Source organism: Rana temporaria, chromosome 1, assembly GCF_905171775.1.
Source record: "Rana temporaria chromosome 1, aRanTem1.1, whole genome shotgun sequence".
NCBI lineage: Eukaryota > Metazoa > Chordata > Amphibia > Anura > Ranidae > Rana > Rana temporaria.
In genome coordinates, this window is record NC_053489.1 from 398,882,423 (window position 1) to 398,906,904 (window position 24,482).

At 43.3% G+C, this 24,482-nt stretch overlaps 1 protein-coding gene across 1 annotated transcript in view; it reads right to left on the reverse strand.

Annotated features, from left to right (window-relative positions):
* LOC120913205 (protein mono-ADP-ribosyltransferase PARP14-like) overlaps nt 1–24,482 on the reverse strand; it is a 152,483-nt gene that overhangs the window by 18,379 nt on the left and 109,622 nt on the right. The window contains exons 11-12 of the mRNA XM_040322991.1: nt 18,308–18,502; nt 10,206–10,844 (exon numbers count right to left, since the gene is read on the reverse strand). Coding sequence (XP_040178925.1) covers nt 10,206–10,844; nt 18,308–18,502 — 834 coding nt within the window. The remainder of the gene's footprint in view (nt 1–10,205; nt 10,845–18,307; nt 18,503–24,482) is intronic.

Here is a 24,482-nt window from a genome sequence, read left to right on the forward strand (position 1 = left end):
GTGTATGTATATATATAGTAATCTCATGTTGTGAAGGGACATTTCTAAACACGTGCCACTACTATAGACACCCAGCAGGTACCATATTTAAAGGATTATTTTTTTTTTCACTTTAAGCATCATTAAAATCGCTGCTCAAGAAAAAACTACAGTTTTTAAAACGTTTTTTTCCATTGATACATGTTCCCTGGGGCAAGACCCGGGTTCTCAAAGACGTTTTCCAACAATAACTTGAATATTGGGCTTTAAAATGAGCACTTTTTTGAATTCGAACGTTCGAGCACGTTCGCTGCATGGGGCACAGGTCACGGTGCATGGGGCACAGGTCACGCTGCATGGGGCACAGGTCACGCTGCATGGGGCACAGGTCACGCTGCATTGACACTAGGGCGGCTCTGGGGGGCCCCATACAACATTTTGCTATGGGGCCCTGTGATTTCTAGTTACGCCCCTGTACCTCATCCTTCCATTTGGCTTTTAAATGTCCTTATTTCTTCTGAGAAATCCTCAGAAGAAACTCCACACAGTAATGCAACACTTTCTCCCTGGTGTGGAGAAAGCCTCTTGAGGGGGGAGGGGGCGAGCAGGAGGGTCAGGACGCTATCTACTTTGCAGATAGAAAAAGGAGCTATGTGTTAGTGAGGGTCCTGACACTCCTGCTCGCCCCCTATTATTTTTTTTAAAGATGCCTGGGGTTTAGCTTTTAAATAGATTTTGTCCTTTTTTTCCGCCCTCAGATTTTACTCCCACTATGGATCATTCTATGCTATTATTCTGTGCTACCAGCAAAGGTGGACCATGCCTGCAGTGTGGAAATATTTTAAAGTTTCTGATAAAGACCTCAAATTTGCAATCTGCAGTCTTTGCTCAGCAGCAATTTCAAGAGGGGGTACAGTGCCAAGGCATTTTTCAACAACAGGTTTGATATACCACCTGAAAACAGGTCATCATACAGAATACAAGAAAACAGTACCACTTTTAAAATGTGCCTCAGGCTTAACACCATCTGTGGCCATGGTCTTTGAAAAGGTTAAAAAATTTGCAAGTGACAGTCCCAAAGCTCGTTCCATTACAGATAAAATTATGGAATTTATTGCATTAGATGATCTTTTTTGTGGAGGACGTTGGGTTCCGTAGGCTCATGCAAAATATTGAGCCGTGTTACTCACTACCAAGCAGATGTTACTTTGCAGATACCTTTCTACCTGAATTGTTTTGCAGGGTTAGAAAACACGTTCATGAGCTCATGACTACCGACATCATAACAGTCAGTTTTACTAACCGACATTTGGATTTCAGACGTCAGTCCAACGAGCATGCTTAGCCTTACAGCGCAGTGGATAGATGACAAATTTCAATTGCAAAACATCCTACCTAATGCACGTGAGTTTGTTGGATCACATACTGCAGAAGCAATATCTGACACTTTAAAAACCATGCTTGACACTTGGCACATTGAGAAGTCTAAAGTGCATTTTATTGTTCGAGATAATGTATGGAACATGGCAAAGCCAATGGAGGACAGTCAACTTAAAAGCATACCGTGTATGGCACACACGCTGCAATTGGCTGTGAATGAAGGATTGCTGAGTCAGCGCACCATATTTGATATCGTATCAAAATGAAGAAAAATTGTGGGTCACTTTAAGCATTCTGTGCTTGCTTATTTCAGATTACAAGCTTTGCAGATACAGTTTGGAATGCCACCGAAACGACTGCAGCAAGATGTAGCCAATCATTGGAACATCAACTACTATATGCTGCAAAGTCTTTTTGAACAAAAGCGTGTTTTAGCTGTATACATTGCAGATTACGAGCAACACTGAGTGCACATCAGTTGATGTTAGTTGAAAATTCTTTGTCTCTTCTATCTCCATTTGAAAAGTTAACAAAATAAATAAGCTCAACTAATGGTTCCATTGATGAAGTTATTCCCTTGCTTGCTGTACTGAAGCGTCTGCTAGGAAAAGAGGTAGAAACAGACTATGGCGTAAAAACAGCTAAAACCACTCTACTGGAGGCCACTGTCAACCGGTTTCAAGACAACGAGTCCAACCCTCTGTACTGCATTGCAACAGTTCTAGATCCTCGATTTAAAGAGCATTATTTCAACGTGGAGAAAAAGCAGCGTGCACGGGAAATGATACAGGCACAAATGGAGGTGGTGTAGGCATCTGGCAAAGGAGTTTCGAGGTATAGCACAGAGAAAAGTGAGAAGAAACGGTCGCATACAAGTGAAGAGGAAAACAATCCCTCGATATCTGATATGCTTGAAGAAATTTTACATGAATGCACCCCGGTCCATAGCAGTGCCACAACAAGTGCAGCTACCCAACAGCTGGACATTTATTTAGCTAAACAGCCTATAGCCAGAAGCAACAACCACCTTGAGTACTGGTGCATCCTTTACATAGTTTGTTGCTGTTGGGCCAAACTATGTCTTTCCCTAAGCTGTCAGTCCTCTGCATGTGTAAAACGGTATGTTCTGTATCTGTGGCTGGCTACATACAACAGTACTATACACTATACCGCAATGTGTTCCGGGTATGGGCGGAGACTTCCATAAAAACTAGTCTACGTTGCTTGCTGTGATTGGCTAAGACTAAAAGCATCTCAATGCGAATGTCTAAAGAGGTGGTGGGGGAACCACCACCTACCCTCTCCATCTATTTCACTTTGGAAGAAGAAAAAGCTAATTATACCTCATACCAGGCCCAACTTAGAACTACACTGCAGACTCCCACTCATCCAGCATTCTATACGAGATTATGGTATTCCGCAGAGTTCCGAAATTTAAACCAGTCTTCCCAGACACAGGAAAAGGTGGAAATTCTATCTTGTGCAGTATATATCAGCTCCTCTATCGCTGCAATGTGGTTTATGCGTGTCACCCATTATTTCATAGACGGTGGCACCGTGACCCTCCAGTAAACGGGTACACATAGTCTGGCTGCGTTGATCATATGAATCGCCACTGAGTTGCGATACCTTTTCTTGGATACTTTGGAGAGATGGAGAAAATACTGTGCTGGTGAAGCCTCCAGGGGAAGCAAGGAGACCGCAGTCGTCACATCATGTACCACGCACCAGTATGGTTGAATTAGCGAGCAGTCACACCAAATGTGGAGGAAAGTACCCGATGCCTGCCCACATCTCCAGCACTGATCCGATACAGTCGGAAATAATTTGTGGATGAGATCCGGTGTCCTGTACCACCGTGTTCTAATTTTGTACCCATTCTCCTGAGTATAATATCAGGCATTTTCAATCTCTCCAATCTTGGAAAATCAACTCCACAATCTCTGATGCTTGTAAGTGGGCCCCAGACTGTTGCCTACATTTTCCCTGCTGGCTTAACTGGACATGCCTCACCTTGATGCCCTATGACTTGGGAAGTCAGCAGATAATATTTACACTGTCTGAAAAATAAAACAATATAGAGGGCGCACCGGCATAGTCACAGTGCAGTATCTTAAGGAAGACCTCTCTTTGTTAATATGGTAACTTAAGTAATATACAGAACAAACAACAGGTGTGCTATCTACCTTGTTGTCAAAGTAAGCTTCCTGTCCACAATACATCATCATTCACAAGACATAATGGGAGTGGGACAACTGGAAAACCCAACAGGCCAACGTGTTTGAAGGACTTGCCTCTCCTCTGAGCTCTGGCTCTAAGGAAGAGGCAAGTCCTTGAAACACCTTAGGCTGTTGGGTTTTCCATTTTTCCCACTCCCTATATGTGATGTGAATGATGTATTATGGGCTTTACTTTGACAACAAGCTTTGATACAACTGACCTGACGGCTTAGTACTATGATGTGTATATAGCCCACGTGCCCTTTGTCTTGTTTTATGGTTCTTCTATTTTTTAGCAATACAAACAACAGTGCAAATACCATACGTCTACTGAAACATAGAGGCTCTAATGCTGCGTACACACGATCGGTTTTCTCTGATGAAAATGGTCTGATGAACCGTTTTCATCAGACTAACCGATCGAGTGTGGGCCCCAACGGTGTTTTATCCATCGGTTAAAAAACTTGTTTTAAAATTATCTGATGGTTAACTAACCGATAGGAAAAAAAACAATCGTCTGTAGGCACGTCCATCGGTTAAAAATCCACGCATGCTCAGCGCTCGTTCTGGTAAAACTAGCATTTGTTATGGAGATAGCACATTCATCACGCTGTAACAGACAGAAAAGCGCGAAACGTCTTTTACTAACACTAAATCAGCTAAAGCAGCCCCAAGGGTGGTGCCATTGGATTTGAACTTCCCCTTTATAGTGCCATCGCACGTGGTTTACGTGACCGCGTTCTGACACGATCGTTTTTTTAACCAATGGTGTGTAGGCAGCTTCATCAGATAACTGAGGTAAAAAATCCATCAGTTCGTTTTCATCGGATGGACCAATCGGGTGTACAGGGCATTGGTCTATGTCATTTTTATATTATGCCTGTTTTTTCTTGTTTATTTTATTTCTTTTTTCTTTATTATTATTAATTATGGTGCAATGTGCACTGACTGCAGGATATGGACAGTACTGTTACTGTAAGTTACTAATTTATTTTGCATTCTATTTGTTTTAATTTTCTGTGTGTCCACTGTCCAATTTATGTGGGTTTCTTTTTATTAAAGTACTTATTTACATACTGGATTGTACTATTTTTTTATTCATAAAATTAACGATTTAGTCGAATATGAATAATAACGAATATAACACAATTTTATATATCAAATAATTTTTTTGTTTATTAATAAAAAACAGTAATTTTCGGTATCGGTTATTTTTGGCCTAGTGTATTTTTCATTTTCGGTATCGGTTTCGACACCAAGAAACCCATTCGGTGCATCCCTAATCTGTTGCAAAAGAAGTTGCACTTTGACCAAAAGCTGAGTGAATTGAGGTGAAATAAAAAATCTCATCACCACAGAGTGGGACTGTGGATAAGAAAAACAAAAAATAGTGCCACGTCCGATATGTCAGATTGAAAATTTGCTGTTTTCCCTATTTTTACTTGTGAAATAACCTGTTATAAGCTCCTGAAGAAGCGTTTTCTCCCTAATAACGTGCAACATGTTGAGCTGAGCTGAGTCATACATAATACATCACCGTCTATTGATTTATGGTCTTAGATATATAGATTTATTGATTTATGGTCTTAGATATATAATAGGAAGTGAACGTGTGTCCCTCCCTCCTTGTACTATATTACATTCTATAGACTTTAGGTGCTGTGTTATGTTCTCTTGTGTTCTTAGGCCTTTCTAGCAACGTCCACTATTATTATGTATATGTCCTTTTAATTCAATTTGTTTTTTCTTTAATACATTTATACATGTTTTAACTATATTATGCCTGTAGCGCCTGTGTACTTTATGGTACCGGTGCTAGTTACATTTAAGGGTAGATCAGAGTGTAGTTAAACTCTGATCCAGATTGTTAAGTGCAAAACAGGGTCTCTGTCTCAGCTTGGCTGTACTGTAGGCTTATTCTGTTGTAGTGGAGTCAAGGTTTGGGTGCTCTTTCCCAGCAGCCAATAAGGAGGGTTTGTCCTCACTGTGCATGCTGGGGAGGGGTATTTATGAGGCAGTCGCCATTGGTGCTGGGTCTTCTTCGTTCAGTGTGGCACCCACCTTTAGGGTGACCACATCACGGCTCCCCGGCGTTATGGCCTACTTGGCCGGGGCGTGCGTGCCACACGGTGTTCCTGGTTCCGGGAGCATCTGAACAGCGATGGGGACCCAGTGAGTGACTGGGTTCCCACCATTGAAGATCCCAAGCTGTACTGCTGTTCGGTGGGGTGTCAGTCTGAGGAGCGCCATTGAGAGTCTGGTGGTCCAAAAGGGCCTGGACAAACCACCGGGGATCAAGGTAGCCGTACATTGAGGGATTGATCACCTGTCAGTCGGTACCTGGGCGACAAGTTGATGGAGATCCAGGCGTAACTTATCCAAGGAGGGATATCTACAAGAATTCAATCCAGAGAGGGCCTGTGGCAGAGGTATCTTTCTGAGGCTCACTGAGGGAGGTCTGTGGCAGAGACTATTTCCTCAAGTTCAAGTTCACCAAGGAGGGTCTGTGGCAGAGACTTTATCCTACAATTGTCCGAGTGATACTCCGGCTGCCAGGTCAGTGAGAGAGACCTGTTCGGGTACACTAAACCCACTTCGACGGGAGTGGCACAGAGAAGTGTTACACTTGAAGGCAGGACTGTTTCCCTATCATCACGCCTGAATCTGCTATTCTTCCTTCTTCTTCAACTTTACTTTCCTCACCACAAGTTTACTGTTTTTACCCGGCTGGGTAATAAAGAGCACAGCAAAGAGCACCTGTCGTGGACATTCCTTTACTTCTACTATATGCAATACGCATCATTCACCCCTAGGAATTCGGAGGAGCCATGAGGTAATGTGCCGCCCAAAAATCCAGCAGCTCCACTGGGGGTAATGCTACACCTACAAAGTCCATCATCTGCAATTCTAAATTTTCAATCTGAATTGAGGTAAAGCCTTGTTGATTTCCGTCATCTCATTATGTGCAAGCAAAAATGCAGTTTTCTATTTTCCTTGCACATGATTGGGTGTTCTTTGCAAAGTGAAACTTCACCACATTTACTAAGCTCTGGGAAATCTCTCTTTTTAAATAAGTGCTATTTGCCGTTATTAAATCAACACCATTAACCTCCATGGCGGTATGATTATTTCAGAAAAAAGGTGCTGAAAGCGGTACCATTATTTGCAAGGAAATTTGGCGTTTTATACTGTAGGCCTGTAATTCTTAGAAATAACTCACTTAAATCTGACCAAACAAGAGACTAATAGGCATCCCGGGTATGACATTTTTTTAAAAACAAAATGATAAATTATAATATAATAAATAATTATAAATAATTATAACAAATAATAATATAAATCTAATAAAAATTATTCAATAATGCAATCAACTCAAAATCACTGAAATTTGCTCAGTTGCAGAATTGTTGCTGTCATTATTTTTTTTTTTATGACGAATTTCCCCACAAATCGCTATCGCACAATTCTGCAAGTGATTATAATTTATTATCGCTGTTTTCTAGCTGATCTAAAACCATTTTTGACATAAAGGGACACTTTTGGTTGCTATGGACAATATACAGTTTGCAGGGAGAAAGAACCATTTTTATTATATAAAAGAACATGTAGGGCACTGGGCAGACCACTAGGGACAAGGGGTGTGTGTATTTTTTACATACAGTACTGTAATCTATAAGATTACTGTATGTATAGTGTTTGTTTACCTTTTTGAATTTGGCACCGATCTCCGCCCCCGTGCGTCGTAACGTCGCAGGGAACGGAGATCGACAGCACACGGGGACACTGTGTGAATAGAGCGAGGTCCCGCTCGCTCACACAGCGCGGTGGCATCGCTGGATCCAGGAACAAGGTAAGCCAGCGCGAGCTGCAGGCTCTGCATTGCTACCCCGAGCGTGACTCAGGGATACCGATTTCAGCACAAAAAATCCACCCCGAGTCACGCACAGGAATACCGCCAGGAGGGTTAAAGTGGTTGTAAAGGGAGAAGGTTTTTTATCTTAATGCATTCAATGCATTAAGATAAAAAAACTTCTGTGTGCAGCAGCTCCCCTTAGCCCCCCCTAATACTTATCTGAGCCCCATCGCTATGATTAAGCACTGAGTTACAGTGTGAAAAGCGTCAGCTTGCATCTGGTTTTTGCTGTGGCATGTATTTTTTGTGATTTGATTTTACAATAAAAGGAACAATTTTTTGGAGTGCGGCTGTCCAAACCTTCCTTCTTATCCTTGCATTATCATATGCATTGCCAGCACCCGTGGCTTTGGATTCAGTAAAGAGGTTCATCAATCACACCTGAGCGGTAACTCCCTTCTTCCATAGAGTAGTGTGGGCTGTGTCCGTGTCCGTGTCTGTTCAGCATATGCAGCGTGGACACAGACCTGTTATCCACCCATTCCACTCATTTTGGCTTGCGGCCAGTTACCAAGTCACTTTAGTGGCCCTCGCTCTTCAAAAGGTTGGGCACCCCTTCAGTAAAGCATGCTTGTTATACTCACTGTGGAACCTAAGGGGTTAATCTTCTGCATTGTGTAAAAAGGATGTATGATCCTGAAATTCTCTGATATTCCCCTTCTTCCACAGTCCCCAAACCATCTCTTTATAGAAAATAGCCTTGGGGGCAAGCTGCACGTCAGGGGTCCTGCAGCCTAATAGGACAATTAGGGGAGAATTAAAACCCCTCCTACAAGCTTTAACCAGCTCTGCTGGACACTGATAGAAGTCATAAGACTGCTCTAACTGCTAACGAGAAAAGGTATTTAGCCATTTATATTTACTAAAACGATTGCATCTCCATGTTGTGTGTACTGTGGGAAACCAGATATAGTGAATGCAAGGTCCTGGGTTTAGTAACACTTTAAGTTGCAACAAAAAAAAAAAGTTAGTGACTTGTGCCACATACACACAATCAGAATTTCCGATGGGAAAAGTCTGACTGACTTTTTTTAGTGGATATTCCGATCGTGTGTAGCCCCATCTGAGTTTTTTTTATCAGAAATTACAATGATTTCCATCGGAGTTTAGATATAGAACATGTTCTATTTTTCTCTGATGGAATTCCGTCGGAATTCCGATGTGATTTGGCCGGGCAAAAGCCTGATCGTGTGTACGCGGCATAACTGTTTATCATAAACATTAAGCTGACCAAAGATTTTAAAGGGCCATATGTAAGGAAATTGCCTTATTACCAAAAAAAATCTTTGAACAAATATGCATTTTCTAGTTTGCATTTTTTATGGCAATACTACATTGGTGTTCGTTTATTGTGGGAGAAAAAATAGCAATAGGCCAAAAAGATATTATTTCTCTCTTCCCCAAGATCAGCTGGTTGCATAGACATACCGGGCCGGATTCAGATACGAGATACGACGGCGTATCTCCAGATACGCCGTCGTATCTCTGAGTACGGGCCGTCGTATCTATGCGCCTGATTCAGAGAAACAGTTACGCATAGATTTCCCTAAGATCCGACCGGCGTAAGTGTCTTACACTGTCGTATCTTAGGCTGCATATTTACGCTGTCCGCTAGTTGGTGCGTCCGTATAGTTACGCGGAAAATATGCTAATTAGGTATTTACACCGATTCAGAAACGTACGTCGTTTACGTTATGCTTTTTCCGGCGTATAGTTACCCCTGCTATATGAGGTGTAGCTAATGTTAAGTATGGACGTCGTTCCCGCGCCGAGTTTTGAAATTTTTACGTCGTTTGCGTAAGTCGTTCGCGAATAGGGCTGGACGCCATTTACGTTCACGTCAAATCCAATACGTCCTTGCGGCGTACTTTGGAGCAATGCACACTGGGAAATTCCACGGACGTCAAATACGTGGGGTCACAGTGCATTTACATAAAACACGCCCACATCATCCCCATTTGAATTAGGCGGGCTTACGCCGCCACACATACGTTACGCCGCCGTAACTAAGAGCGCAAGTTGTTTCTGCATATGGAACTTGCGCCCTAAGTTACGGCGGCGTACCATATGTGAGCTACGTTACGCCGCGCCGGCAGATACTGCAATGTATCTGAATCCGGCCCACCATATCTATATGTTTCTATGGAGGAACCAAATCTAACTATCTTCTCTTAGCCAAATCCTAGCCTATATTTGGTGATGCACATGTGATGACATAAGCCACTGGCAACTGTGTCAGTTATCACCAGAGGGCATGCCTTTAATGCAGCATACACTGTGCATATGTCAGTAGGCAGAATGTGATTGAAAACACTGAAGCACCAAAAATAATATGTTTGATTAAAGGGCAGCTTTCCTAAAACCGTTAAATTCAATTTAACCGACCTGGCAAACCATCAAATGGCTGGTTTCATAAGACATGTGCAGCAACATGGCAACTACAGATTAAAGCATAGGCCAAGATGGCAACTTCCTAGGGTATAAAGGATAGGAATGTTTAGTTCCACTTTAAAGATTTTATAATAATTATAATTTGATCTTGTTTTTGGGAAACCATTAAATTGGTGGGATTAGTTCCACTTGAAGGTGAAAAGGAGCATATCACTATAAGGCACACACCCCTATGTACAGTATACAGTTTACAATCACAAGTAAAATTTAAAAATAATAAAAAAATGTACAATAATTTTAAATCTATGGTTCAAAAAACATACCATTTGTTAAGTCTTGTCGAATAACTTTGACTTCTGTGCTATCCACCTCAAGTGTTGCTGACATTTTTTCCAGATTGACCTTTGCTTGTTTGCCATTTTCAAGTGTCACTGTTACAACTCCTGTCTTTGCAGTCTGGTATCTGTTTTCTAGTAACTGGTTAGCTTCAAGACTAAATGGGTAGGAATCCTCGTCATCTGAATAGCCCCACTGGACCAGAAACCCAGATTGTTCCGTTGTCACTTTTTGAAGCCTTTCACTTATAATGGTGGTAAGCTTGCTTTGTACTTTCAATGCCACTTCAAGAATATCCTTTTCACAGCCATTTAGGAAAATGCAGTTTTGTAGTTTGTCTAATGTCAGATTTACTTCAGGTTTTCCATTCACCACTGAGAAGACTTCCTGAATCTCTTTCAGGGAAAATGTTTTCAGAAGCGCTTGTTCAATTTTCTCCTCCTTGTATTGTTTATCAAATTCTTCTTTAAGACGCTGTTTTATTTCATTAACATTGTCCAGCTTATCTGTCACAATAACCAACACGGCTGCAGGAGGTACAGGAAAAGGATGCAGAAAAACTGTTATATCTTGTATAGCATCGCATCCAGGAAGTGACAATTGTTTTAATCGAGAACTCAGCAGATCTAGAAGTAAGATACAGGGAAATAAAATAAAGAAATACATAGCAGTTTGATTGAACGCTCTAGTTTTTACAACTTTAGCTTAATTAAAGTGAACCTTGCACTGCATGCAAGGTCTGCCAATGTGTCTGCCCCCACCTCATGTTAACGAAAAATTCTTTAAAAAAAAAAAAACACACTGCAAATTTTTGAAAATTTAAAAAAACTCTCTTTACTCTCAGCCTATGGCCACTTAAGCACTGTGGTATTACAGCACTGTGCAGGAACAGGTTCTAGTGGAATTTAGGGTTTCTTAACTTTCCCAAGTTCTCACAAGAAGACTCATTTACATCACACTTGCCTAGGTTGACTTGCCGGAATCCTGGGAATAAAGTAAAGCGTATTACACACTATTAGCCGGATTCAGGTAGGGGCGCGTATCTTTAAGGCGGCGCAGCGTATCATATTTACGCTACGCCGCCTTAAGTCAGAGAGGCGAGTACTGTATTCACAAAGTACTTGCCTCCTAACTTACGGTGGCATAGCGTAAATGGGGCCGGCGTAAGCGCGCCTAATTCAAATGAGGATGAGGGGGCGTGTTTTATGTTAATGAGGGGTGACCAGACGAGATTGACGGCATGCGCCGTCCATGTACATATCCCAGTGTGCATTGCTCCAAAGTACGCCGCAAGGACGTATTGGTTTCGACGTGAATGTAAATTACGTCCAGCCCCATTCACGGACGACTTACGCAAACAACGTAAAATTTTCAAATTTCGACGCGGGAACGACGGCCATACTTAACATTGACTACGCCTCCTAGGGGGCAACTTTATCTTTACGTGGCGTATCTCTTACGGAAACGGCGTATCTTTACTGCGATGGGCGCACTTACTTTCTTGAATCGGCATATCTAGTCATTTACATATTCTTTGACGAACTCAATGGAAGCGCCACCTAGCGGCCAGCCTAAAAATTACACTTTAAAATACGACGGCGTAGGAGACTTACGCCGCTCGTATCTTAACCTAATTTAAGCGTATCTGGTTTCCAGAATACGCTTAAATTATCGCCGGCGTAGATTCAGAGTTACGACGGCGTATCTACTGATACGCCGGCGTAACTCTCTATGAATCTGGCTACATACGTTTTTTTTTCGTTCGGGTGTGGGTTGGCTGCTGGTTTTCCAGCATGCACATCCGACCGAACCCGGTCTCCCGACATTTGGCCCGTGTGTACCCGGCTTAAGTATTTTTTTTTCTTTTGTATTGCAGCATTTGAAAGCAGGGAGGTGGGGCAAGCCACATTTTAGTGCAATATCTGTTTTAAACTGAAATCCACTCTGAGTTTCAAATTGATTTTCTAATTACATTGTGCATCCTAGCCTGTAGCTCCCAAGTTCTACTAGGACATAGAGCCAAAGTTGTAGGTACTGTTCATATTATGTACTTACATGTTTGCAGAATATCTCTTAAAAAAACACTTTTTCTTTCTTTTTTTTTACTCATCACAGCTATACATGTGAAACTCGAAAAATTTGAATATTGTGCAAAAATCCATTTGTTTTACTAATGCAACTTAAAAGGTGAAACTGATATATGAGATAGACTCATTACATTCAAAGCAAGATAGATCAAGCTGTGATTTGTCATAATTGTGATGATTATGGCTTACAGCTCATGAAAACCCCAAATCCACAATCTCAGAAAATTAGAATATTACATGCAATTAATTAAAGGATTGTACATAGAACAAAATCGGACCTTTGAAAAGTATAAGCATGCATATGTACTCAGTACTTGGTTTGGGCCCCTTTTGCAGCAATTACTGCCTCAATGCCACGTGGCATGGAAGCTACTAGTCTGTGACACTGCTGAGGGGTTATGGAAGACCAGGATGCTTCAATAGCGGCCTTCAGCTCTTCTGCATTGTTTAGTCTCATGTCTCTCATCTTTCTCTTGGCAATGCCCCATATGTTCTCTATGGGGTTCAGGTCAGGTGAGTTTGCTGGCCAATCAAGCACAGTAATCCCACGGTCATTGAACCAGGTTTTGGTGCTTTTGGCAGTGTGGGCAGGTGCCAAGTCCTGCTGGAAAAGTCAGCATCCCCATAGAGCTCATCTGCTGAAGGAAGCATGAAGTGCTCCAAAATCTCCTGGTAGACGGCTGTGTTGACCCCGTACATAATGAAGCACAGGACCAACACCAGCAGATGACATGGCTCCCCAAATCAACACAGACTTTGGAAACTTCACACTGGACTACAAGCATCTTGCAGTGTGTGCCTCTCCATTCTTTCTTCATACTCTGGGTCCTTGGTTTCCAAATGAGATGCAAAATTTGCTCTTATCGGAAAAGAGGACTTTGGACCACTGAGCAGCAGACCAGGTCTGTTTTTCTTTAGCCCAGGTAAGACGTTTCTGACGTTTGATGTTCAGGAGAGGTTGACAAGAGGAATACGACATTTGAAGCCCATGTCCAGGATCCGTCTGTGTGTGGTGGCTTTTGATGTACTGACTCCAGCCTCAGTCCACTCCTTGTGAAAGTCCCCAATACTTTTGAATGGCCTTTTCCTGACAATCCTCTGCAGGCTGCGGTCATCCCTGCTGCTTGTGCACTTTTTTCTTCCACACTTTTCTCTTCCACATAACTTTCTATTAATATGCTTTGATACAGCACTTTGGGAACATCCAACTGCTTTTGCCATTACATTTTGAGGCTTTCCTTCCTTATGAAGGGTGTCAATGATGGTTTTCTGCACAACTGTCAGGTTAGCAGTCTTTTCCATGATTGTGATTCCTACTGAATAAACCCTTTGTAGGTGTTATGGCTTAATTAGCTGATTAGAGTGGGACACTTTGAGCCTAGAATATTGCACCTTTTCACAATATTCAAATTTTCTGAGATTGTGGATTTGGGGTTTTCATAAGCTGTAAGGTATGCACTTACTCCCTCCAGTGGTGAATACCAGGAAAGACATCCTACTCACAGAAGATAAATATAAAATAAATTATCCTCTTCTTACCTTATCCACGCCGCAGGAAAGCTACTAATAAGTAGTTCCAGCTTTCACCCATCACGGCGGGCAAGTTATGCCAACCTTCAGGTTTATCAAGGGTTCCATTAGAGAAACCCCATACCTGGACCTGTAGAAGACTCTGCCAGAAACTTTTCGTGCCACAGTTGCATTAGTATACCAAAGTCTAGATCCCAGAGCCCAGACCTCCGCAGAGAGACATTACAGGCAAACCTTGTTTCTTCATTACACGAGGCACGGGTACCACCCATCTTAGGCTTTTGATATCGGCCCGAGGTATGGATCCGGTTATAGCTCCTAGGCCACTGCAGACAGACCATCAAAAGAGCACTTTTTTCTTAGCACATCATGAATTTGACCAACCACCTTAAACACTGGCAAAATAATTGAGGCACTCTCCATTAGGGAGCGGTTATATAGGGGAGGAACTCTATTCTTTGGGTTAACCAGTGTCCAATCACCTGTGGTGACTACATAACCCATTAAGTAATTAAGGTTCTGTGTCCCGTGATGTATGATCAAAAATATTACTTTCTGAAATAATCAGGAAAGGTAACCCTGCAATAAGGGCCTGAAGTGGGAAAAAAAGGAGGTTAGTCTTTAATAGAAACAGAGTATTGAGGTTTCTTTCTGGATAGACAATAGCATGAGGGGTTACAGGAGCTGGTTGATGTATATGCTCCACTGTTCCCAAACTGTCTTAAATGCTTTGGAGGTGTCTTGTAGGATGTTGATCATCATCTCTTGGACCATTATCCATAAGATCTTTTGTTTGACTGCTGCAAATGACACCAACTGTTGCGTGCATGCTCGGGCCAAGGTCATCTTAGTCCCTAACAATATAAAGTGAGTGCATTTTAGAAGATGTTTCGAGCCTCCGATTGGCTTGCTATTAAGCAATGCAATCTCTGGAGTTTTAGGAATTGCAAGGCCAGTGTCAGAGAAACACATTGTGAAGAGTCATGTTCTACTTTCATTTGAACGCTAGATGGCAGCAAAGCTGACGGTGAAACTGTCAGAGAAAACACATTGGGCCAGATTTAGATAGGAGATACGACGGCGTACTTGCCTCAAAAACTTGCGGCGGCGTAACGTAAATCAGATAGGTTATCGGATCTTTAGATCCGCGTAACCTATCTGAATCCGGCCCATTGTGAAAAGTCATGTTCTACTTCCATTTGAACACTAGATGGCAGCAAAGCTGACAGTGAAACACTCATGCATCACATGATTTCCTGGCTGTCTATAAAAGCTCAGGAAGTGTTCAGAGGGATTGCTGGTTCGTCTTTAGCTTCCTGTTTCCTGTGACTTGTTCCTGAGTTTGATTACCTGCTGTGACCCGGATTGCCTCTGACTCTGCTGATCTTCTCCTGGACCCGACCTCGGCTCGTATTACGGACTCCGCTCATCTCCTGTGTTTGACCCTCGGCCTGTGACCTGGACATGCCTCTTATCTCCTTGCCTTGACCTTTTGCCTGTGACCTGGACTTGCCTTGTGTGTTCCCTACACAGTACCTCCAGCTGTGTTTGGACTATCTTACCAGCCCGTGCTTGACCCTCAGCCTGGGTTTGGGCTCTCTGACTTAGTTCTTCCAGCAAGCCACGCACCTGCCAGTTTGACACAGCTGCTCGTCCACTTGAAAGACCCTGATACCAGTCTACTTGAACCTGCTGGGTAGCCTGTGCCTCTTTGTGCCTTTCCTCCCCTGTCTCACCTCCAGGGGTCGAGGTGCGCTTAGTCGCAGGGGTGAACCACTCTTGGCATCTCGGCCTCGGTAAGTACTAGTCTGCCTGTGATAGCCAGTGACCTTGTGCAGCAAACAAAAGATTATATTCCAGTAGCCCCTAATGTATGGACATTCCCACCAGGTATGGAAGAGAAAACCAACATGGCCACATCCCTTGAAACATAGAGGGGAAGAACCTGGGAAAATGATTGCCAGTCAGGAGGGGACATGGTACCATCGAGTGAACAACTTCACACTCACTTCCATTTGAGATACATTCAGTACCTTTAAATGACCTTTGGAAGAGGTTGTACCAAGTGTCGACTTCCCACTTGCAATCCAAGTCCCTCTCCCAACCCAGTGCATAGAAGGGCTTTTCTGTGGTCTCTGTCAAAGCTGCGTAAATTAATGAAATACCACCCTTCTGGTCCAGGACTCCAGAACATGTATGTACAGATGTAGTCTGAATCTTTCAGACTGGGGCATTTTTGAGTCACAGAGGGCCAAAGAATGAGAAAGCATAGGTGCTAATATAGGGGGTCTCTGTTTAGTAGGTATCCAGGTCAGGTAGTCTATGTGTGCCCAGGGACGACTGCCTCTCCATATTCACCTAGTCTGGCTTATGTCCTTTAGAATAAATGATAGAAAATTGAGGGAATTGGGCTGCTTGATAATATTTGCAGAGGTGAGGGACTCCCAATCCCCCTTAAGTACAGCTTCTATAAAGGACACTTTTAGGGCATCGGAATCCATTTGATACCCAAATAAAGCCCAATTACCTTGGATTGAAATTTCTGAAGGTGCGATTTCTGGAGGTCAATCGGAGGGGAGCAGAAAAGATATAGTATCCTGGGTAGTAGGGTCATTTTAATTGAGTGAACCCTCCCTAGCCAGGAGATGTCCCACTTTGCCCAGTTAGATAAGTCATCCACCAGTTTTTTGTAGAGAGGGGGGTAGTTGGCATTATATAGCTGGTCTATGTTAGCTGCCAGATTGCGGCCCAGGTATGAAATATATGTAGTACTCCAATTAAATGAAAAGCTGTTTTGTATGCGTTTCCCTAATGAGGCCAGTGTATTGACATTCAGCACCATGGAGGCCAGAGATTTTCTCAAAGTCCCTAAGGAGTTTGAAAATGTTCGAGATGAGGGGTGAAGTAATAAAAAGAAGCGAATCATCCGTAAAAAGTGCACATTTGTAGGTGCGGGGGCCACATCTTACTCCATGGATATTGTGATTAGACCTAATCGCTATGGTCAGGGTTTCTACTGTGATGGCAAATATTATAGAGGATAGAGGGCATCCTTGTCGAGTTCTATTTGAGATTAGGAAGAATTCTGAGAAGTGACCAAGCAATTTAACTTGGACACTTGGGTTAGAATAAAGTTCCCTCAGAAGCTCCATGAAATGTGGCCCAACTCCCCATCTATCAATTTTGTCAAAATTTTAAGATCATTGTTGATCAAGGAAATGGGTCTATAAATGTTAATTTCTGTGCTATCTTTTCCTGGTTTGGGAATGACTGAGATGTAGGCCATAATAGGCGCAGTATCCAGTTTGGAACCCGTCCGGAGAGAATTAAAGAAGCGGGTCTCATACGATGGGAGTAAGGATCCAAAGGTCTTATAATATTCTGCAGAAAACCCATCAGGTCACATCAGGTCCTAGAGCAGGTCCCTTCTTAACCTCTTCTGGACCGGGCCATTGTAAAATGACGCTGGCAGGAACCCTCCCTCAAACCGGGTGGACGTCATATGACATCCTTGTTCCCGGCGATCTAGGGAGCGCTCGCGGCACCGCTCGTGACCCGGCGCGCGTGCCCGGCGGCCGCTATTGCTGCCGGGCACCCACCATTGACGGTGATCACGGCAGGAGTGTGGATCCACGAGACTGATGTGTGTTCCCAGTACAGAGGAACACACACCGATCTCCTCCCCTTGTGAGTCCCCCTCCCCCTACAGTTAGAACACACTTTAGGGAACATTTTAACCCCTTCAGCACCCCCTAGCGTTAATCCCTTCCCTGCCAGTCACATTTACACAGTAATCTGTGCATATTTATAGCACTAATCGCTGTATAAATGTGAATGGTCCCAAAAACATGTCAAAGTGTCCGATGTGTCCGCCGCAATGTCATGGTCACAATAAAAAATCGCAGATCGCCGCCATTACTACTAAAACAAATTATAAAATAAAAATGCCATAAATCTATCACCTATTTTGTAGACGCTATAACTTGTGCGCAAACCAATCAATAAACGATTATTGCGATTTTTTTTTTTTACCAAAAATATGTAGAAGAGTACGTATCGGTCTAAACTGAGGAATTTTTTTTTTAATTGTGATATTTATTAAATTAAAAAAAAAAAATTATTGTGTTTTTAAAAAAAATTGTCGCTCTTCTTTTGTTTATACCGCGAAAAATAAAAACCGCAGAGATGATCAAATACCACCAAATGAAAGCTCTATTTGTGGGGGGAAAAAACAAAGATTTAATTTGGGTACAGTGTTGCATGACAGCGCTGAAAACTAAAAATTGGTCTGGGCAGGAAGAGGGTGAAAATGCCCTGTATGAAAGGGGTTAAGATGTTTAATAACCTCCAAGATTTTAGCTTCACCTATGGGTTTTTCAAGGTCTGCCTTGTGATCCTTTTTCAATTTGGGGATGGGAATAATCTCTAATAAGCGTTTGCTGTGGCATTAGAACTAGCATTCTGTTACTCACCTACTGGCTTCCAAGAGTCTCCTGACGCAAATCTGCAGTGTTTCCTCAACTGTTCGTGGAATATGTGGTAGATGTGTGGGCGACTTGTAACCAGATGAACACAAGTCAAAGAATTTGTGTTTCTAGTCCTGGCAAATAAGGCTATTGCATTCACAAAATGGTTTGCCACTTCAAGTGGATTAAATCCACATTCACCTACAAGAAAAAGAAAAGAAAAAAAAGACACTTATTGTTCAGGTTCAAATGAAACTATTTGTATACTTGTTTTCCCATTTAAATACACAATTTCCTCTCACAGCAAGCAGCAGGTTAAATAAACTTAAATTGGTTGTAAAGGATCCTTTTTTTGTTTTTTATAAATAACAAACATATCATACTTGCCTCCACTGTGCAGCTCGTTTTTTACACAGAGTGGCCCCAAACCTCCTCTTCTGAGGGCCCCGGCGGCTCTCACGGCTCCTCCCTGCATCAGGTAACCCCCTCTGAGAAGTGCTCTGCCGAGGGGGTTACCTTGCGGGCACGCTCCCAGGTCCAGCATTTGCTTCCACAGACACGAATGCTGAACTCGGCCCTGTCCCCGGCGCCCACGTCACTGGATTTGATTGACAGCAGCGGGAGCCAATGGCTGTGCTGCTATTAATCTATCCAATCATGAGCTGGGAAACTGTGGAGAAAGGGACAATAGGGACATGCCAACGGAAATTCGGGGCTCAGATAAGTAAAATGGGGGGGGGGGGCTAGGGGACCAGTCACTGCAAGGTTTAAACATTCCTTAAAATAGAAATATATACTTTCAGACAAACAAGGATCCTAAAGCTGCCCGTACATGAAATAATCTCACTTTTTCAGTGCTTGTAAGGTCATCTCTATCTTCATCTGTATCTTTGTGCCCATTTACCTGAGACCATAGAAAGTGCAAATATATACAGTACTTGTTGATTAGAAATGGGTGAACAGTTCGAACCAGGCAAAAGTTCGACCTGAACTTTGCCTGTTCGCTAACATTAAAATTTGCAGGTAGCTCAGCAGGATGTTCGTCCGCCGAGCGCCACAGAATACACTGTGCACTTCACAGTGCATTTTAGGGCCCTAATTGGATGAATCCTTGCACCTGACCGCTGGCACTGATTGGAGAAAGTGATGACTACTTTCTCCAATCATAGCTCAGTACTTATAGTCCCACCCCACAAATAAAATTTAACTTCCCATAGCCAGCTCTTGTAGTGTGTTGCAGTGGAGATAGATAGAGCAGGACTCAGTTTGCTACTAGCAGTAGGTGTGTTCACTGTTCACTTATTGTTATTTTGAGTGTAGAGTGTTAGTATAGTGTTGTGAGAATAGTGCGTCAGTGTAGTCTGTTAGTTTAGTACAATGTTTAAGGTGTAGAGTGTTAGTTTTGTGTTTAGTATAGTGTGTCAGTGTAATGTTAGTGTAGTGCAGTGTTTAACGCAGCATTACATAACATTTAGTGCTGTATACAGAGCTACTGTATACCCCCCTTCTTTTTTTTTTGCTTGCTATGTGTGTGTTTTTTTTTGCCCGTGCCTGTCCCCTTTTTGTTAAATTTACAGTTTTACTGACTTCCAGGCTGGTGTACCCCCTTTATGTTTTTTTTATAGTTTTTACATTTATGTCAGTGTCAGTCCTCAATTTAAAGTGCAACAAACACCACGTTTCTTTGAATAAAGTGCATCCAATTACACATTTCCCAGTATCTATTAAGTTTTGGGTAATAAGCTCCCCCATCATGTCTGGGAGGCCAGCATGGAGAGGCAGATGTTACCATGCCACTATGAGGGGGCCAGCAGCGTCTGTGTCCACAGGCAAAGGTGGATGTGGTCCATCCTCAGGCAGGGCACCTTTGTCTCTGTTTTAGTGATGTTGCCTGTGCTATCCAGCTACAGCATGCAGGGGAGGTGGTGGACTGGTTTACTAAACCATCCTCATTCTCTATCACCCAAGATGGCACTAGTGTACAGTCCACCGCAGCTGCCAGAGTAGCTTATACTGCCTCTGTGTCCACAGCTACTCCTGCCATAGCTCCAGCATCATGCATGGAGGAGTCATCTGAATTATTTGAACACAGCGTCAGCCACTTGCTTCTTGAGAATGCACAGACATTACTTGATACTGATGTCAGCTCTGAGGTAGAGCAAGGGACTAACATGAGCCTACAGAGAAGGTAGAACACTGATAAACAACAAATTGGCAATCATGTTCCCCCAGCCACAGCATATTGTCAAGTTAGCTCCAGTGATGATGAGGATTGAGGGGATGCTGATGAGGTCACTGAAGCGACATGGTTCCGGATAGCGCAGAGGAGGAAAGTGAGGGGGGAAAACAACCCCAACGAGGCAAGATGTCCTCCAGAGGCCAGCAAGCAGTTCACACATGGCAAAAACACCAGCTGTTTGATTACCACATGCTTGACAAGGCATTTAACCTCCCACCACTCAGCCCCTTGGCAACAGCACCTGAAAGCCACACACAAGGAACACAATTCTTCTCCTCCTCACTCCTCACCTCTCATGTCTAACCCTGTTATATCTCATGACCTCTCAGCAGCCTCCTCTTACAGGGATGATGGTATAGCAAAGGTTATCACAGGTCCTTGCATGTCATCTGCCAGCAGCACACCACCTGCTGTAGCGTATAGCAGGCAAATTTCTCTGTCCCAGCTACTGCAGTACAAAAAAAAAATACACTCCCTGCCACCCACATGCCAAGCGTCTAAATTCTAGCTTGTCAAAATTTCTGACCGCTGTGCTGTACCGCCATGGCAGGTTCTCAGTCACTATTTCTTTCACGTAAGGCCATTCCATCTCTGTACCATCATGTGGAAGGCAACGTTTTGGCATCATTGGGCAAGGCAGTAAGTGCTGGAGCTTGTTTTTCCGCCACATCTTTATACAGCTGGTGATGATGATGCTAGATCTGTCAGTTCCACCCGCTTCTCTCCCTCCTCCTTCTCTCTCCATGCTCTCCTCTGCTGGATTGTCCTATGAACCACAAGTACCCCCTAAGCATTTAAGGAGCCATTCAATTAGTCAGGCTAAAAGATTCCCATGCAGTGCTTCAGCTGGTCTGTCTAGGGGACAACAACCACACCAGAGCAGAGATTCTTTCAGCTCTGGGCAGGCCCAGAGGTGGTTCAAGCCACAGTAGCTTGAGCCAGGAATGGTGGTGTGCGATAATGGCACTAACCTTCTCTCCACCCTTCGACAGGGAAGGTTGTCACATGTGCCATGCCTGGCACATGTCCTCAGTTTAGTAGTGCAGCATTTCTAAAACAGGTACCCAGGTGTGCAAGATCTTCTTAAACAGGCCAAAAGAGTCTGTAGCCGCTTTAGGCGATCATACACAGCCAGTGTTTAGTCGGCTGAAATTCAGTGGGAATTCTACCTGCCCAAAAACCGCCTGATTTGTGACATGCCCACCAGGTGGAACTCAACTTGTGGCTGCACATGCAGCAGAGTGCCATCAACGAGTACCTGTTTGAGTATGGCACAAGGGCAGGCTCAGGACACCTCTGCTTTTTTTCCCCAAATGGCTGCTGATAAATGATGCATGTACTGTACTGTCACCATCTGAGGAGGCGGCATGGATGGTGAGCTGTGACAAAAGCATGCATTAGTGATACTATCGCTGTTGTGTTCCTGCTGGAGCATACTCTGCGTGCCATTATGGACAGAACACTTGAGGCAGAGCAGAAGAAGAGGAGGACTTCCTTTATTCTCAGGGCCCGCTTTACGCAGACACCATTCTTGCGACACCACAGAACACACAAGAGGAGAGGGAGGAGGAGGAGAATGATTTTGTTTTGGAGGCATAAAAGCAAAGGAAGACCTACGTCTAACCTTACGGGATATTTTCAGTCCTCAGAAACCTTGGGAGTAGTACATAGCTGGGAGGAGGCCGTTCCAGATACTGTAATGTTCAGTGACCCTGAGGAATCTGCTTCTCATGACTCTGCTAATTTGCGGTGCATGGGCTCCTTATTTTTCAAAAACTGTGAAAGGACCAGAGAATTTGTAGCATCAAGGATAAGGATCATTATTGGCTGGTAACCCTCCTTGAATACTGTTACCTGGGGCAAGTCTCTGAACTCCTCTGGCAGAGGGATCACAGGATTAAATATCTTTAGGACACCTTAAATAGGAGTTTATGTAACACCTTTTCAGACTTGTAGGTTACAGTCTCGTGGAAAAGCTAGTTTTGAGGCTTCTGTTGGTCAAAAGAGGAGTTTTGGAGGAGGGGGCTGCCTCACTGATGCACATGTAGCATTCTCTACCATAGGTAGGTGCTAGAGTGAGGATTTTTGTGAGGTAAGCTGCCAGACAGGTAAATTTAGGCAGGCCTATGCTTCAGGCTAGGCCTGCTTGTTTTGATCTTGGGGCATGGAGTGGTTAGTGTAGCAGTGGGTGTGACCACCTGTGCTTAAGTTCTGGAGCTCCTCCCCTGCTTCCAAGAAAAATGTTCTGGAAGAGGGGCAGGGCACAGGACTGGAATGACAGGGAGCTCATGTGAGGAGCCCTGACCAATCCCCAACTGGAATAGGCAGGCCTCCCATATAAGCTTGGGTCCAGCCCACTGGAGAGGAGTTGTCGGGCCAGGGGGCCGTGGAGAATGGAGTGCTAGATAGCAGCAGGGGCCCATCTGGGGGGGTGCGCGGCCCAGCGGAGGAGCCTGGGAGAGCTGGGAGGGAACCTCATCCTTACACGGCCATGGAGGAGGTGTCCTGGAAAAGAGGGGCTGGAGAAGCTATTGGAACGCATGTCCAGTTAAAGTTCTCCATCATGCACTCGGGGCAGGAGAAGGTTGAGTGTGAGTGTGATACAGTGGATTTCTGGAAGAGGCATGCCAGGGGAGCTGGGTGCGAGGCTAGATGACGGACTGTGGGGTTTGTGTCAAATCGATGTGGCCTGCGGGTGCAGGATTTGCAAGTCGGGATAGCTGGGATCATTATTTTTGTTCATAGATTTATAGAATATGAGAACCAACAGTTATTTATATGGTTTTTAAATTCTGTAGCCTTGCTGGATTTTTTTCACTAGCGCTGCACAATTGCTATAATCACTAGTTTTGCATTTTGTCTATTGCTGTGTTAGCTGTTGTCTATTTGGGTGTCAGCGTGATATATTGCTTACAAAATCACACAGAGGTACGGGCAAGAAAGCTGGAGTAAGTGTCTGCAGGGGCCTGACATTGATCCCACAATTCACTGATCGTGGGTGCAATGTTTTGCATGCTCCTGGAGGAAAAATTATAATTGCACATTTCTGCAAAAATATGTGCATTTATTATTTTTTCACCAAAGGTGAAAATCCATTAAAGAGGAAGTAAAGTCTTATTTTTTAATTGTACCTACAGGTACGCCTATAATAAGGCTTACCTGTAAGTACAGTGAATATCTCCTAAACTTGCACAGTTTAGGATATATTCAGCTCTGTAGAATCTCCTGATTGCCTGAATTGTTTTTTTTTTTTTTTTATTCAACAGTACACCTCCTTTTATCTGTTTCCAGGAATCAGACTTGAGCCTGGAAGCAGGAAAGTGATGACAAAGGTGTGTAATTCTCAAGATTGTCAGTACAGAAGCTGTTTTTACTGAACGTATATATTTTGAACTGTGAAAGAAGTCTATTGCCGCGTCCACACGATCATTTTTCGGCATGAAAAACGGCAAAAAATAAATTCGAACATGCTGCATTTTTTAACGTCGTTTTAAACAATGTCGTATTTCAGGTTGTAAAAAATTATCGTGTGTGGGCTAAAACGACGTAAAAAACCTGCGCATGCTCAGAAGCAAGTTATGAGAAGGGAGCGCTCGTTCTTGTAAAACTACCGTTCATAATGGAGTAAGCACATTCATCACTCTGTAACAGACAGAAAAGCGGGAATCGTCTTTTACTAACACGGAATCAGCTAAAGCAGCCTCAAGGCGAATGGAACTTCCCCTTTATAGTGCCGTCGTACGTGTTGTACGTCACTGCGCTTTGCTAGATAATTTTTTTTAAACGCTGTAGTGTAGACAACGTCGTTTTAATGATGAAGTTGGGAAAACTTAGTTTTTTGGACATGCTGAAAAACAACGTTTTTTTTTTCACGCTAAAAAATGATCGTGTGTACGCGGCATGAGACTGCAAAACTGTTGAAATAAAGAGAGAGCTTTATAT